The 16,785-nt window shown below is 46.1% G+C and overlaps 1 protein-coding gene across 5 annotated transcripts in view; it reads left to right on the plus strand.

The window, feature by feature from the left end:
- Nucleotides 1-16,785, plus strand: part of dnmbp (dynamin binding protein) — a 124,109-nt gene that overhangs the window by 92,373 nt on the left and 14,951 nt on the right. For 4 of the 5 annotated variants that reach the window (XM_069900241.1, XM_069900242.1, XM_069900244.1 and 1 more), the window contains exons 5-11: nucleotides 1,317-1,510; nucleotides 2,830-2,929; nucleotides 5,105-5,252; nucleotides 8,013-8,030; nucleotides 10,745-10,944; nucleotides 13,126-13,256; nucleotides 16,154-16,258. In XM_069900241.1, the coding sequence (XP_069756342.1) occupies nucleotides 1,317-1,510; nucleotides 2,830-2,929; nucleotides 5,105-5,252; nucleotides 8,013-8,030; nucleotides 10,745-10,944; nucleotides 13,126-13,256; nucleotides 16,154-16,258 (896 nt within the window). The remainder of the gene's footprint in view (nucleotides 1-1,316; nucleotides 1,511-2,829; nucleotides 2,930-5,104; nucleotides 5,253-8,012; nucleotides 8,031-10,744; nucleotides 10,945-13,125; nucleotides 13,257-16,153; nucleotides 16,259-16,785) is intronic. The other variant, XM_069900245.1, reaches the window with a different exon arrangement.

Below are 16,785 nucleotides of genomic sequence, written 5' to 3' on the forward strand. Positions count from 1 at the left end.
AGTCAGATTTCTCTCCATGGTACACCTGTAGAAGACGATATCTTTAACTATGTACATGTGTCATTTGCACTGAGGACCAGAGAAAGCTGTTTTGTCAGGTTGTAATTGTACAGTCGGGTGATAATAAACTTGAACTATGTAGTGTGCAACAGCTGTACAAGGGTCAGCTACATAATACTCATCAAGGCTCCCGCTAATCCTTTGGTTTCGAGTTCATTGTCACATTCTACCCCAGTGCATGTCAGCAAGTTGAGGTGACTTGGTTAGCACAATGCTATTCCCAAAATATAGCTAAACACATTTTGGTCACCTAACTACAGGAAAAGTAGCAATAAGATTGAAAGGGTGCAGAGAAAATTTACAAGAGTGTTGCCGGGACTGAGGAACTGAGTTATGGGGTTACAAGGTTAAACAGAACTTTATTCCCTGGAGCGTAGAAGAATGAAGGGAGATTTGAGTGAGGTGTACAAAATTATGACAGGTGTAGATAGAGTAAATGCAAGTAGGCTTTTTCCATTGAGGTTGGGTGAGATTCAAACCAGTGCACAAGGGTTAAGGGAAGAAGGGGAAAAGTTTAGGGGAACATAAATTTAGGACCGAGATGAGGAGGAATTTCTTTACCCAGAGGGTGGCGAATCTGTGGAATTCATTGCCACAGAGGGCAGTAGAGGCAGGTTTATTAAATATATTTAAGAGGGAATTAGATATATTTCTTCAGTATAAGGGTATTAAAGGTTACGGAGAGAAGGCGGGGACGGGGTACTGAACTTTAAGATCAACCATGATCTCGTTGAATGGCGGAGCAGGCTCGAAGGGTCGAATGACCTACTCCTGCTCCTATCTTCTATGTTTCTATAAGGAGGAACGTCTTCACACACAGTGTGGTGGGAGTGTGGAATGAGCTTCCAGCTGAAATGAATGCAGGCTCAATTTCGACGTTTAAGAACATTTGAACAGGGTCGTGGATGGGAGGAGTATTGAGGTCACGTGATTTGGTGAGGGTAGGAAGCAGGATCCCAGAGCTCCTGAAATAGAGAGAAAATTAAAGGAAAGAAAATTTTAAAGAAACTGCCAGAATTCGCAGAAGGGACATGGGAACATGTCAGGAACGCAAAATGAGGAATATGGTTTGGGTGCAGGTCGATGAGATCAGGTGGAATGAATAGTTTGGCACAGACCAGAAGGGCCAAAGGACCCGTTTTCTGCACTGCAGTGTTCTATGATTCTAAATAAGAGTTGACTGCAAGGTCCCATCACCTGAAGGAATGGAGGAAGTGTTGTTTAATGTCATAGAGTTGATCTTTGTGTCTCCACAGACATGACTCTGCTGTCCATTGACCGCACCTCCCTTGAGCCCCCACCAGTCTCGGCCACGGCGGAGAGACTGGAGCAGAAGATGATGGAGAAGAGGGCAAAGGTTATTGAGGAGCTGCTGCAGACAGAAGCTGACTACATTAAGGACTTAGTGATGTGCGTGGAGAAAGTGCTCATCCCACTGCAAGCCAAAGAGGTGGGGTGGTCTTTTAAATGCGTCGATTCATGTTCCAGAGAGGTGGGGACAGGAAAAGTAGCATAACACTTTCAGATCAAACCCTTCAACTTCATCCCGTTCAAGGATGCAAATAGAAACATTTGACGTAGGAGCATAATTAGGCCATTCAGTCCATTAAGTCTATCCACCTTTAGAATCATGCCTAATTTATTTTTCCACTCAACCCTCTTTCTCCTGCCTTTTCTCCACAAGCTTTTACACCCTTACTGATCAACAACCTATCAACCTCTTTAAATCTACCCAATGGCTTGGCCTCCAGGGCCGTTTGTGGCAATGACCTGCACAGATGAGCATCACGGTTATGCCATTGCAGCGCCAGCGACCAGAGTTCTAATCCGCTGCTGTCTGTGAGGAGTTTGTACATTCTCCCCGTGTCTGCGGGGGTTTCCTCTGGGTCCTCCAGTTTCCTTCCACCCTTCAAAACATACGGGGGTTGGTAAGTTAATGGGCCAGAAGGGCCTTCTCCTGTGTTGTATCATTAAAGTTAAAAATTAGAGTGGTGAATTTTACATTATAATTTAATTTTTAATTTTAATGATACAACACAGGAGAAGCCCTTCTGGCCCATTAACTTACCAACCCTCGTACTGAAGAAATTTAAACAATTTTCAGATTTAGACGTATGGCACGTTAACAGGCCCTTGCGGCCCACAAACCCGTGCCACCCAATTGACAGCCCCGATACTTTTTGACGAGTTGGAGGAGACCAGAGCACCCGGAGGAAGCCCACACAGACATGGGGAGAATGTACACTCCTTACAGCGCTGGATTCGAACCCCGGTCACTGGCGCTGTTAGTGTTGCATTACCTGCTCTCTAACTGAGAGGCATTCCCCCCCCCCCCTCAAAAATCTCTGATCTAAAGGGATGTACCCTAGACTCTCCCACTACTGGAAACATCTTCTCCTTGTCCACTCTATCCAGCCCTTTCAATATTCAGAATTTCAATGAGATTTCCACCAATTCTTCTAAACTCCAGTGAGTACAAGTGCAGAGCCGGCAAATGCTCTTCTGACGTTAACCCTCTCATTGCCAAGATCATTCTTGTTCAACCTGCTCTGGACCCTCTCCAATACCAGCACATCCTTCCTTAGACATGGGCCCAACACTGCTCATATTCCAGCAGCGCCTGTGCTGCAGTTCTGACTACTGCCACCACTTCCCCAGCTGCAGGTTTTGTTGTTATGAACTGCGGGACTGCCCTCCTGTGTGAGGGGAACCTTTGCCTGGTCATATTTCTGCTCGTACCACCATTAACTGCCTTCCCCTTTTCTCCAGCTGCAGCAGGTGGATTGTGAAGCTCTCTTTGGGAACATGAAGACTGTCATCGAGGTTTCCAGGCGTCTGCTGGAGGAGCTGGAGGAAACGGACAGTATAGGTATGGGCTGGGGACACACATCCACCCCATGCGGACGCTGGGGTAAGGAGGAGGAGTGGGCATGGTGTTTTACTGGCCCTTCAGCCCATCTACTGACCCTGATGGCCAGGTTGTCTACCCAAGCCGGCTTTGTTTGGCCCGTGTCCCTCCAACCTTTCCTATTCTTGGAAGGCTTGGATCAAGTGGCAGCAGTCTGGTGACGTCAAAACAGGAGGAGGCTACTCGGCCCTTTTCTGTTTCAGATTGTTAGTATTGGCCGTTTGGTTCCCACCGAGTCTCCCAGGCTCAGAGGGTTGAAGATACAACTATGAACATCTCAAATCCTTCCTTTACCTGGACTCTCACCATCACAAATAGATGCAACTCTATTCTTCTGGTTTTCCTCCCAAAATGACCAAAAGCCATCACGCTGATCTGTAGAGGGGGGAGGGTCAACCATTGGCAGGTAATGTCCGATGAGAGGGAGGGTGCTGATGGATGATGTTGGGGTAGGTACAGATGTTACCTCACAGCTTCAGTGGCTGGCTCTTGACCTTGACCTATGGGGCTATCTGCGAGACTTCCTTTGGAGTCTTCCAAACTCTAGATTTTCCCTAAGGCAGAAGAGGACTCTGGTCCTCCAGATTGAGTTGGTGGTAAAGATAGTGAATGCAGTGTTGGCATTCATTCCTAGAGGGATAGCATATAAGAGCAGGGATGTGATGTTGAGACTCATTAAATCACTCCTGAGACCTCACCTGGAGAACTGTGAACCATTTAAGGCACCTTGTTTGAGAAAAGACATTGGTGAGAGTTCAGAGAAGATTTAATAGAATGATACCAGGAATGAAAGGGCCAGCATATGATGGTTTACCTCTTGGCCTGTTCTCGTTGGAGTACAGAAAGATGAGGGGGGAACCTCATACAGACATTTCAAATGCTGAAAGGCCGGGACTGAGTAGATGTGGCAAGATTGTTTCCCATGGTAAGGGAGTCTAGGATTTCAGGATAAAAGGGCATCAATTTAAAACAGATGCAGAAAAATTTCTTCAGTCAGAGGGTTGTGAGTCTGTTGAACTTGTTGCCATAGGCGGCTGTGGAAGCGAGGTCATTGGCCTTCTCCCCGTAACCCTTGATGCCCTGATTAATCAAGTTATATAAACATTGGTGAGGCCAAATTTGAAGTCATGTGTGCAGTTTTAGCCACCCAACCACAGGAAAGATGTCAATAAAATTGAAGGAGTGTAGAGAAGATTTACTAGGATGTTTCCAGGACTTGAATTGAGCTTCAAGGAAAGGTTAAACAGATTAGGACTTTATTCCCTGAGTGCAGAAGAATGAGGAGAGATTTGATAGAGGGGGATTATGAGGAGTATAGACAGAGTAAATGTAGATAGGTTTTTTCCAACAAGGGTTGGTGAGATGCAAACCAGAGTACATGGGTTAAGGTTGAAAGGGTTAAAGGGAACATCTTCACACAGAGAGGGGTGGGAGTGTGGAACGAGCTGCCAGCTGAAACGGTGAATCCGGGTTCAATTTTAACATTTGGGAAGAATCTGAACGGATGCATGGATAGGAGGAGTATGAAGGGCTATGGACTGGGTGCAGGTCAGTGGGACTAGGCTGAATAATAGTTTGACAGACTAGAAGGGCTGAAGGGCCTGTTTTCTGTCCTGTAATATTCTGTGTATTTGCCATTGCTGCCCTGTGAAAAAGGTGCTGGCTGTCCACCGTATCAATGCCTCATAATCCTTTGGGTCACGCCTCTCTGAATTGTTCTTGAGCATAGAAAGGTCTTGGACCTTTCCCCAGAGAAAGGGAACCCAAAGCTATGAATTTAAGATGAGAGGGGAAAGATGAAAGGGATTTGGGTGGTACATTTTTCACAATACATGAAAGCCTTTTGTCAGTAACAATGACTTCTCTGTGGGTTCAGGACTCAAGGGACAAGAGTTAAAGTGGGTAGATAGTATTAACTTGCAGAGCAGTCATGATCTAAGGAGGATGGAACATACCTGAGAGGCCTAATGGCTTCACTCTGTTCGAAATACATTTCCTGCAATAACTCTCTCTTTCCTACAATCACAATGAGCTATTTCCCCCCAGCCCTTTCCGAGCGGTGACGTTGTGTGAAATGGAGGGATAAAAAAGAACTAAGAGACCAAATATTCTTTCTCCTTTGCCTCCTACGACCAGGTCAGGTGTTCCTGTCCTACAGGAATGAGCTACAGGACATGTACAATGTTTACTGTCAAAACCACGAGGAAGCTATCGCCCTCTTGGAGACGTACGAGAAAGACAAGGAGATTCAGGGACATGTCAACGCCTGCTTGGATCACCTCCGGTGAGTCGTAAGCTGGGGAAGGGTGTTGGCAGAAATGCAGGAGAGGGAGGAGTTATATTTGTATAGGGCTCAAAACCCATTGCCACTGTTGAACATGGAGGGATGGATATCACGTGCAAGAAGCAGAATAATAGTTTAACTTGGGCGTTACTGTGGGCCAAAGGACCTGCTCCTGTGCTGAACCACTCTATATTTTCAATTGCAATAGTGATCACATCTTCACAGTATTTCATGACCGGACTCTGGAGAGACTTGTAGATCAGAGAGACATGGGGGTACGGGTTCATTGTCCCTTGACAGTGACAACGCAGTTGACAGATGTAGTGATATAATGTGTTATGCTGACTGCTTGGTATTGGTTATGACTGTAGATTGGCTCCACCCTACTGATATAACAGATGGTGCAACTTATCCCACTGGCCAGGAGAGGTGGCTTCTTCTGTTAATAAAAACCTATAGTATGATACAAGACTGGTCCTTGCTTATGGCATATCAACAGGGTGGTGAAAATGATGTTTGGCACACTTCCCTTCATCGGCCTGGGCACTGAGTACAGGAGCAGTCGTGGTACAACTGTACAGGATGTTGGTGAGACCACATGGAGCATTTTGCACAGTAGTGGGTGCCCAGCTATGAGAAAGATACCATTACTCTGGAAAGGGTGCAGGGAAGGTCCATGAGAATGTCACTGAGACTGACGCACTGAGTTGTATGGAGAGGCTGAGATTTTAGTTGGACTGTAGGAGCCTGAGAGATCGTTATAGAGCTATATAAAATTGAGAAGAGCATTGATTGGTCTTGGACTTTCTCCCCAGGGTGAGGGGAATGTAAAACTATGGATTTAAGGTGAAGAGAGAATGATTTAAAAGGTATCTGGGGAGTGGGGGACACCGTTTTCAAACCTAATGGTGAGGTCATGTTAAATTCTGGGTTGTGGATGGGAAAGTTTTCAAGGGATTATAGGCTGAAGCACTTGGAGATGTCTTGAAAAGGACATACATTTCTCGCACCTTTTTATAGTCGCAAAATTTCCCAATTTTTTTTTTTGATGTTCAGGGGTTTGGAGAGGGGAGTTTTCATCTGTCCAGCACCTTTCAGGAAATCTCACAGCATTTATATTTTCTTGCAATGTAGTCACTGTTGTAATGTACGAAATTATAACATTGACCGTACTTGGAGTATCACAAACAGTTGTGGGTCACCCAGCTATAGGAATGTCTTCAATAAGTCGGGTAGACGAAAGATTCACAGGAACAAGAGGAACATGGATTGGAAAGGTCTAGACTAGTGGTTTTCAACTTTTTCTTTCCACTTAGATACCACCTTGAGTAATCCCCATGCCATAGGTGCTCTGTGATTAGTAAGGGATTACTTAAGGTGGTTTGTGAGTGGAAAGAAAAGGTTTGAAAACCACTGTTTTAATCGTACCTAATTGACTTGTTATGTACACGGTTTCATAACTCCAAAGGAAATGGGCCATTGACAATTTTTCTCACAAAATATTTCAGTAACAATTGAGGCTAGAGCAGTAATTCTCAACCTTCCCTTCCCACTCACATCCCACCTTAAGCAATCCTTTACTAATCACAGAAAGCCTATGGCATAGTGATTACTTAAAGTGGTATGTGAGTGGAAAGAAAAAGTTTGAAAATCACTGGTTTAAGGGATATGGACCAAATGCAGGCGTATGGTATTAGATTGGTCAGCATCAACAAGTTGGGCCGAAGGGTCTGTTTCCATGCAGTAGAACTCTGAGATGTGGTGGACAACTTGTGCACAGCAACTTGTGCTCTGTACAGGCATGGAAACGCAGGGTGATAGGAGGTCTGGACTAATGGGCAGTGAGGAGTAATGGATGTTATGAAGGTAATGGACTGTGGGAAATGGAGATGGTGCGGTTATGGACCATGAGTTTATTGACGTACACATTGTACAATGCACATATGCACCAAAATTCTTGCTGCAGCCAAACAGAGCCTTCGTTTAAAAAAAATACAGTAATACACATTAAATTGGAAAAAACTGATGTACAAATATAGATGGATAATGTTCACAGTTACCAAAAAAAGCGACGTTACCATAGTGCAGGCAGTCCTTTTGTTGTGTCGAAGCTGGCCCTGATGAGTGTAACCAGGACCTGTTGGAAAGAAATTGTTCTGGGCATAGAATTATGGACAATCTGGGGTAATGGGCTCTCTGTGGGTAATGGCTCTGTGTGTGTGCTGGGTAACAGATGTTGTACGGAATGGAGTGTGGGGACTGGATGGACTGGGTGACAGATGTGGAATGGAATGTGGGAACTGGATGGGCTGGGTGACAGATGTTGCATGGAATGTGGGAACTGGATGGGCTGGGTGACAGATGTTGCATGGAATGGATTGTGTGGAATAGGCTGGGTAACATGTCCAGAATAGAGTGTGGGGATTGGGTGAGTTGGGTTACAGATGTTGTGTGGAGTGGACTCTATGGAACAGACTGGATGGGCTGAGTAATATGTTGTGTGAAATGGAATGTGGGGACTGGATGGGTTGTAATACGCTCTGTAGAACAGAGTGGGGCCTGGATGATCTGGGTATTACGGAGAGTGGTGGTGTGTGAACAAATGACAGACTGCAGACACCTCTGGTGGGTAATGGGCTCTCTGTGGGTGTGGAACTCCCTGGGCTCAGGGTCTGTGGTGATTACTCGGTGGTGTTCACTGCTGTTCTCTCTCAATAACTACCCTTTTCTTCCCTCTACACGAACCTGCTCGCCCAACAGAGCAATTTATCGTCAGTGGTAAGTCCGACCCTGCGACCTTTCACCTCTGCACCAGCTGCTTGTACCAGTAAAAATTTCTGTACTGCTGCAACGTTTACGTGTGAATGAGTGGAGCTGGGGAGAAGGACGGGACTGGGTATGGGAGCAGGGGAGGAGGGACTCAGCAGAGTTATACCCATGGTCCAAAAGACCAGGCTGCTCACTGCAGAGGTGACATTGAAGTAGAACAGCAGTGGGACTAGTGTTCATTTAATTTTTAATTTAGACATAACAGCTTGGTAACGGGCTATTTCGGCACCCGAGTCCTTGCCGCCCAATTTACACCCCATTAACCTACACCCCCAGTGCGTTTTGAAAGGTGGGAGGAAACTGGAGAAAATCCACGCAGACACGAGGAGAACGTACAAACTCCTTACAGACAGTGCTGGACTCAAACCCTGGTCCAGTCCCGATCGCTGGTGCTGTAAAGGCATTGCGTTGCGCTACTGCTCTGCCAATCGTGCTGCCCTGATGTTCCTGAATGTTCCCCAGAGGGCAGAAAGCAGGTCCGAGTTCACGTACCTCCAGCGCTTGTTCAGATTTCTGTTGTTAACTGAATTTAAATTCCTCAGCTGCTTCATCTCCTGGCCACCCAACGTAGCACAGGATTATATGCAGTAATTTAACTACGATGATGTCGTACCCCTTTATGGGCAATAGTTTGGGGTCTTCATTATCTCAATCTGAGGTCAAGAGCAAGGGAGATAGAGAATAGAGAAGAAAGGAGATAATCTCTCTTGAAAGGAGAGGGGAGAGAGAAAGAGAGAGGGGAAGTGGGAGGGGAGAAGTGGAAAGGCAGGGAGTGAGACTAGGGGAGAGAGACATGGCGAGGGAGAGGAAGAAGAGAATGAAAAGGGAGAGAAGGATAAAGATAAAATAAAAGGTGAAAAGTGGCAAGGAAAGGAGAGTAAAAGACAGAGGGATGTTGAGGGGAAAAAGGGGGGGAGGAAAAAGGAGGTGCAGGGATGTGAGGGGTGGTGGTGGGGGCTCAGGTGGACCAGCAAGCTCCAGCCTGCATGGCACAATTCACGCTGCAGTTCCCAAAATCCCAGGCCGTCTCCACATTCCGATTCCCCTGTGTAACAGACATGCTGCAAGAGTTCATCTCCCTTCACCACTTTCATCATGTTTGCCATCCTAACAAAGCTTGCTCTAAACTCATTCACCTGCTTCTGCCACGTACAACCCTGTCTGTGTTTACCATTGTTGATCTGTTCTGCCAACCAGCCTGATCACCTGGGACAAAGAGATCCAGGATGTGATATCTCCTTTTTGTCTGATTGATTGGTTCTTCACGTGAGGGTGGGAGAGAGGTCAACGGTGGGAAATGGAGTTATGTCGGGTTGGACACAGTGAAACTCCCTCCACACTGTCCCATCATGCACTCCCAGGGCAGGGACCTCACGGATTAGATATAGCAAATTGCTGCCCAGTTTTGGGTTGAACTTGGAGATCAGTGGATCTTAATCACCAAGCTCGGATAACTTTCAACCCTTGAACATTCCCAATCTGGAGAGAGTACGTCCTCCCATTCCCTCTGCCTCCCTCCATTCTCCCCTTTTGTGACAATACAGCCAGCTAAATCAGGTCAGTAAGCATCTTAATTGATTAACTCCGCCAAGGATCTTGGGTGAGGATTAGATACCGCGGACATCTGCTTCTGTTTCTTTGCTGAAATGCATCACAGAAGAAACCCCCTGGTCCCTGTGCCGACTCTTTGATTGGACTCTGCACTCACAATCTTTCCCCTTCCCCACAGTCCTGCAAATTCTTTTCCCTTCAGGTAAAATTCCTGTTTGATCGTTAGTGTCGAGTCCACCATTGTGGTCCTGACTACATGCTAAGAAATTCTCCTTGTCCCTTGTGTGCGCCTCCATTAAATCTCCCCCTTAATCTTCTCAGTTCCAAGCAAGACCCAATTCCTCAGTTCCTCTTGATGATCATGGAACGCAATGGTACAGTACAGGCCTTTAGGCCCGCGATGATGGGCTGACCTACGTAAACCTACTCCTCAACAACCTGATCTTTCCCTACCTCACTCTCTATTTTTTCTACATCCATGCGCCTGTTTAAGAGTCTTAAATATTCATACTGTACCAGCCTTCACCACCCAGTAATACATTCCAGGCACCCACCATTCTGTGTAAACAAAAAAACTTCCCACATCTCCCTTAAATCTTCTGCCACTCGAGTCGAACTGATGTCCTCTGGTATTGGTCATTGTCGCCCAGGGAAAAAGTGCTGGCTGTCCACCTCTATCAAGGGCCCCACATAATCTTAGATACCTCTATTAAGTCACCTTTCATCCTCTGTTGGTCCAAAGGGGAAAGCCTTAGCTCTGTTGACCTTGCCTCACAAGAGACGTTCCCCAACCCAGGCAACATCCTGGTAAATCTCCACTCCCTCTCCAAAGCATCCACATTCTTTATGTGATGAGGCAAGCAGAACTGAACGCACTATTTCCAAGTGTGGTCTAACCAGAGGATAATGGAGCTGCAATGTTAGTAGATACTTCCTGCATCCCTGTTCCACTTCACATTAACTCCCTTTTGCACCTCATCCAAGCCTGTGATGTCCTTCCCAAAGTTCTGTTTGGAATTAGGACCAGTTAATCCAAGTCAAAGCAAACTTTAGATTTAAAAGTAAAATGAATTCTGATGCATGTGTCTTCTTTCCCCTTTCGCTACGTCCAGGGGTAAAACAAACTACATCAACCTGGGCTCCTTCCTCATCAAGCCAGTCCAGAGGGTGATGAGATACCCGCTGCTGCTGTCGGAACTGCTGAACTCCACCCCGGAGGGACATCAGGACAAGAAGCCATTGGAGGAGGCGATGCTTGCCGTGAAGGAGCTTAATGTGAACATCAACGAGTATAAGCGGCGGAAGGATCTGGGTGGGCCTGCTTCTTCTGTTCTTCCTTCCGTGGCTCTCACAGTGACTCCTACCTCCTCCATGGGTGCCTTGATGCCCTAAAGGTGCTAAGCCTATTTGCCCCCATTAGGCCCTATAGAATATTACAAAACAGAAACAGGCCCCTCAGCCCCTCTAATCTGTGCCAATCCATTTTTCTGCCTAGTCCCACTGACCTGCATCCTGACCATAGCCCTCCATACCCCTCCCATCCTTGTACCTGGCCCAGTTTTTCTTCAATGTCAAAATCACAACTGCGTTCACCACTTCAGCTGGCAGCTCACTCCAAACTCCCACCACTCTGTGAAGAAGTCCCCCCCTCGTGTTTCCCCCTAAGCCTTTCCCCTTTCACTCTTAACTCATGTCCTCTGGTTTGTATCTCACCTACCCTCAGTAGGAAAAGCCTATCTACATTTACTCTCTCTGGACCCCTCATAATTTTAAATACTTTTATCAAATCTCCCCTCATTATTCTACGTTCCTGGAAGTGAAATCCGAACCTATTGTACCTTTCCCTGTAACTCAGTTCCTGAAGTCCAGGCAACATCTTCGTAAATCTTCTCCGCCTTCTTTTCTATCTTATTTGATGCCTACTCCTTTTCAATCCAATGCCCTTTAAATATTGCAATCTGCCTCCATCACTTCCTCCAGAAGCTCATTCCAGATAATCACATGTGCAAAACATACCCCCGAGGTTACCCCACTTTTTTTAAGCCTGTGGCCTCTGATTAGAACATAGGCATTCCAACGCAGTCCAGGGCCTTCAGGCCACAATGTTGTATTGACCTATGCAAACCTCCACAATGACTTAATTTTTCCCTACCTCACATCAATAAGCCTCATTTTTCTGACATCCATGTGCCTGTCTAAGAGTATTTTAAATGTCCCTCTGGTACCAGCCCCCACCACTCTCTTGAGTGGAAAAGCTTAACCTCTGACATATCTACCCTCCTTAAACAGATGTCCTCTAGTATTTGCTACTCTTGCCCTGGGTAAAAAGGTGATGGCTGTCCACCCTGTCTAAGCCTCTCATAATTTTATAGAGCTCCCCTCTCTTTCACCGCTCTATCAAACTTCTGATCCAAGTATCTGTCCAAATGCCCTTTGAATGTTGCACTCTGCTACCACCATCTCCTCTGGACGTTTTTTTTCCAGATAACCACTGCTCTCAATGTGCAAAACCCACCCCCAAGATCTTTAAATTTTACCCCTGCTCATTTTAAGCCTGTGCCCTCCAGTTCTGGATTCCCCAGCTCTGGAAAAAGATGGGCTCTCTCAATTTAAAATTTAAATTGTTTATTTGCAACACAATGCAAATACTAGAGGACATCTGTTTAAGGTGGGTAGATATGTCAGAGGTTAAGCTTTTCCAGCTTTGAAACCCATGCCTCCCAATTAATCGACAACCCCATACATTTCGGAGGAAACCCACGCAGGTTACTGGCTCATCAGCTTGTTATTGGTGTTGATAAGCTTAGATGGGCCATCGCCACTTACAAACCCCACCTTCAGAGAATTAACTCCCCAGGATCACTGCCATTGGAGTGCAGAACGTGAGCATATCTCTGCTAACACCTCTCCGATCCCTCCTCCTCCTCCAGTCCTGCCGGTCTGCTCTTCCCTGAATTTAAACACTCAACTTTAAATTTAGGCATACAGGCCCTTCTGGCTCAGGAGCCTGTGCTACCCAATTGACCTGCAGCCCCCGGTGGAGGGTGGGAGGAAACCATGGACCCAGAGGAAACCCGCACTGACTCGGGGAGAACGTACAGACTCCTTACGGACAGTGCAGGATTCGAACCCCAGTCACAGTGTAATGTTCTAACCGATGACCGACCAACTCGGAAAGCAGGGCTTTTTTTTAACTCCCACTGATGAGATAGTACCTCCAGCAGATTTGTTTTTTGCCGCAAATTCCAGCATATGCAGACTCTCGTGTGATCTGATCACAGTGGGAGGTTAATGTGCACTCAACTGGTGGCCACTGAGCATTTGATCCAAGCTCTGGAATTCCCTCCCCAGAAGTTCTCTTGGAGTCTTTGCTCGAAACCTAACCCTGTGGCTGCATTTATTGGCTTGAATATCCGTGTCCAATGTCGGCTGATAATGCTTCCAGCATGAAATGCAAATTGTAGTTGATTTGGATTCTCGTGTCTCCGTGCAGTTCTGAAGTATCGTAAAGGTGATGAGGATTCGCTGATGGACAAGATCTCTAAATTAAGCATGCACTCAATCATAAAGAAATCGAACCGAGTTAGCAGTCACCTTAAGCACCTCACCGGCTTGGCTCCCCAGGTAAGACATAGACCTCAGGCCTGAGGTACGATTAATGGTTGATTTCATCCCAATGAAACATCCAGAAGAGGTTTAATTGGCAGCTGGGACTTTTGCTGCATTTTTAAAGGAAAAACAAAATCAGTTCATAAGACCACATGAAATAGGCCATTCAGCCCATCGTGTCTTCCCCACTAATCAGGAGTTGGTCCATTTTCTCACTCAGCCCCACTGCCCAGCCTTCTCCCTATAACTTTTGATGCCCTGGCTAATCAAGAACCTTTCAGTCTTTCAGCCTTAAATACACCCAATGACCTGGCTTTCACATTGGCAACAAATTCCACAGATTTAGCACCCTCTGGCTAAAGAAATTCCTTCACATCTCCATTCTAAGCAGATGTCCTCTTGTCCTAGACTCTCCCACTGAGGGAAACAAACTTTCTACATCTACTCTGTCCATGCCTTTCAACATGCATTGATAATGTTTAATGCGTTTATTATTATACACGTACTGAAATTCATACTTGCTACAGCTGAACAGGTACCTGTAAAGAATAAAATCAACCAAAATTGTTTTCGTGAGAATGAATTAAAGAAAGTTATAATTTAAAAAAAGATAAATAATGATAGATAATGTGCAAGAAAGAGAAATATAGATGGTACGATCATGCAGATGTTCCTTTTGTGGTGTCGGAGCAGTCCCAGATTAGTGTGAGGGGTAGTTCAAGAGCCTGATGGCTGTTCAAAAGAAACTACTCCCGAACCTAGAGGTGCTGGTCTTCGGGCTTCTGTACCTTCTGCCGAAGGGAGCAGTGAGAAGAGGTTGTGACCAGGGTGATGGGGGTCCGTTATGATGTCAGCTGCATTTTTAATCTTGAGGCAGATCATGACTTTATTGTCAATAAAATCTGTAAGATGCACTTTAATTACATGTGAATTGTTTGATTATAAATTAAACTGTGGCGCACAGAGGCAAATAAAGGAAGAAAGGTGTCCTTGTCCCAAACATTATGGAGAGCGCTATGATTTATTTTTTTGTGTAGTCAGTAGGAGAGAAATATGGATGAAACCAAAACTTAGCGGAAAGTGAACTTTGCACAGAAGGGGGTCCATGAACTTGGAACATAGGAACATAGTCTTGGGGGGGGGGGGGGAATTTACCATAAAAAGATTGAGATTGGCTGGTGCATGTTAAATTAAATTAAAAAGATAATAAATAATAGACATTCACCGTTACTACAGCACAAAAAAAAGTGGTGTTAACAATGGTGCGGTCAGTTGAACAAGCTGATCAGTGTTTACTTCGTAATGCACAGAAGGAGACTTTTCGGTTCATCATGTGCTCCTAGCACAGCAATCCCATCATCCCCTCCTCTTTTCTGTTCCATTCTTTCTCACGCGTACACAGGCATCAATTTCCCTTTTGTTCACTTTGCCATTTACCTACTCTAAGGGGAAGCTTACAGCAACTGACTCCTGCATCTTTGGAATGTAGGGAGAGACCGGACCACCCAGTGGTCTTGGGGGTGGGGTGAAGGAAAGATGCGTGACACTGGAGGTCGGGACGGAAGCCAGTTTGCAGGGGCAGGGAGTCAGCGGCACTGACCACGCGGCTACTGTGCCTCCCAAGGTCAAGGAATGTTTGCTTGATCTCATTCACAGGTGATTAAAAACACAAAATTGCTGGCAGAACTCAGCAGGTTTCTCAGTGTCCGTTGGAGGTAAAGATGTATTACCCGCGTTTCTAGTCTGACCTTATTCAGGCGACTGCCTGCTTTCTTCTATCTTGATGAAGGGCTCAAGCCTGAAATGTGGCTTGTACAGTATTATCTTTACCACCTATAGATACTGTGAGGCTTGCTGAGGTCCTCAGTGTTTCTACTGCAATCACAGTGTCTGCAGACTTCCACATTTTACTCCATTCACGGGTGATGTTAGCTTCGATGAAATTTGCACTGGGGATGAAGGCCATTCAGCCCATCACATTCAGTATAGTACCTGACAGGAGTTTATAAAGTTATAGGAGCAGGCCAGGCAGAATCTTTCTCCTAAGGTTAAAAATGTCACACACGAATGGATGTGGGTTTAAGGTGAGGGGGAAATTTAAAAGATATGTGCGGCGTGTTTTTTTAAAAAAAACTACAGAGTATGATTGGTGCCAGGGGTAGTGGTGGAAGCAAATGCAATTAAAAAAAATCCTGCTATCTGGCACCTATGAGGATTGTTAGATGCTGGATAAATGTATTTTCCAGATGCTTGAGACTGGTTATTGTCAAGTGGCGCCTGAGTGGTGCACTGGTGAAATAACAGCAAGGTGCGCCAATTTAAACCTGCATAATTTTTTTTTTGCCGGTTGCTTGAGGCCGCCGGTTAATTAGATTCCGGATTTTGTACATTGGTAGCGTTTTTGTGACTTCCAGGTGGACACATGAATATGCAGGGAATTTTGAGGGAGGTTGGGCTTAATTTGGGCATCATGTTTGGTACAAATATCATGGTTCCTGCGCTGGACCCTTTCATGTTCTAGTTGATGATGGTCCAACTCTGAACGACGACCATTCTCTTTCCCCCACTGGTACTGAATGACCTGCTGAGTTCCCCCAGCAGATTTGGTTTTTTTTTGCTCTAGATTTCAGCATCTGCAGACTCCTATGTGGTCTGATGACTGTGGGACGTTGCTGTTCACTGTTGGTTGTCAATTTCCCACAATACTGCAGTGAAAATGCTCAGTTATTAGCTGTCAGGAGCATTTGGGGCCTCCTGGAGAGGAGACAAAGGGCACTATGGAAATGCCATTTTTTTTTAATAATTGTGTGCCAGGACATTTTGATCCAGCGCAGGTTTTCTATCCTTGTTTCGTGGTTAGAAAACATTCCAATCTTTCCCTGGACATACAACTGAACTCTCCCTCTCTTCAGATCAGGAATGAGGCGTTTCAGGAGGTGGAACGGAGATTCCGGGAGCAAGAGCGGTTGATCAAGAACTTCATCCGAGATCTGTCCCTCTACCTACAGCACCTGAGGGTGAGTCAGTGGTGGGGCCCTGCACCAAGGTCTGGGTCCACGTGAACCACTTGACACCTAGTGCATGGTGGCTGGCCTTTGGGTTGCGAGTTGGCCAGGGTTTCTCTGGGGTTGGAGTTGGGGGATGGACAGGGACTGACTGGAGAAGGGAGGTTGAGGGGCTGGGGAAGAAGCTGGGGACAGACAGGGTCTAGCTGGGGAAGGGAGGTTGAGGGACTGAGGAAGAAATTTGGGGTACAGATAGAGACTGACTGGGGAAGGACAGGGACTGACTGGGGAAGGAGTTGGGGATGGACAGAGGCTGACTGGGGAAGAAGATGGGGGATAGATGGACTGAGGAAGGAGTTGGAGGAGGAGCTAGGGGACAGATCAGGACTAACTTCTGAGATGCCTTGGCTGTGCCCAGTTTCTGGGCCTCCTGAGTGGACATTGTTGAGACAGCTCAAGACTGGTCAGGACAGCAGAGTATGACAGTGTTGCCATGGAAATCAGCTGTTAAGTCTGGGGTAGTTCCCTCTCGCTAGTTC

This window comes from Narcine bancroftii, chromosome 10 (genome assembly GCF_036971445.1).
Source record: "Narcine bancroftii isolate sNarBan1 chromosome 10, sNarBan1.hap1, whole genome shotgun sequence".
In the NCBI taxonomy this organism is placed as follows: domain Eukaryota; kingdom Metazoa; phylum Chordata; class Chondrichthyes; order Torpediniformes; family Narcinidae; genus Narcine; species Narcine bancroftii.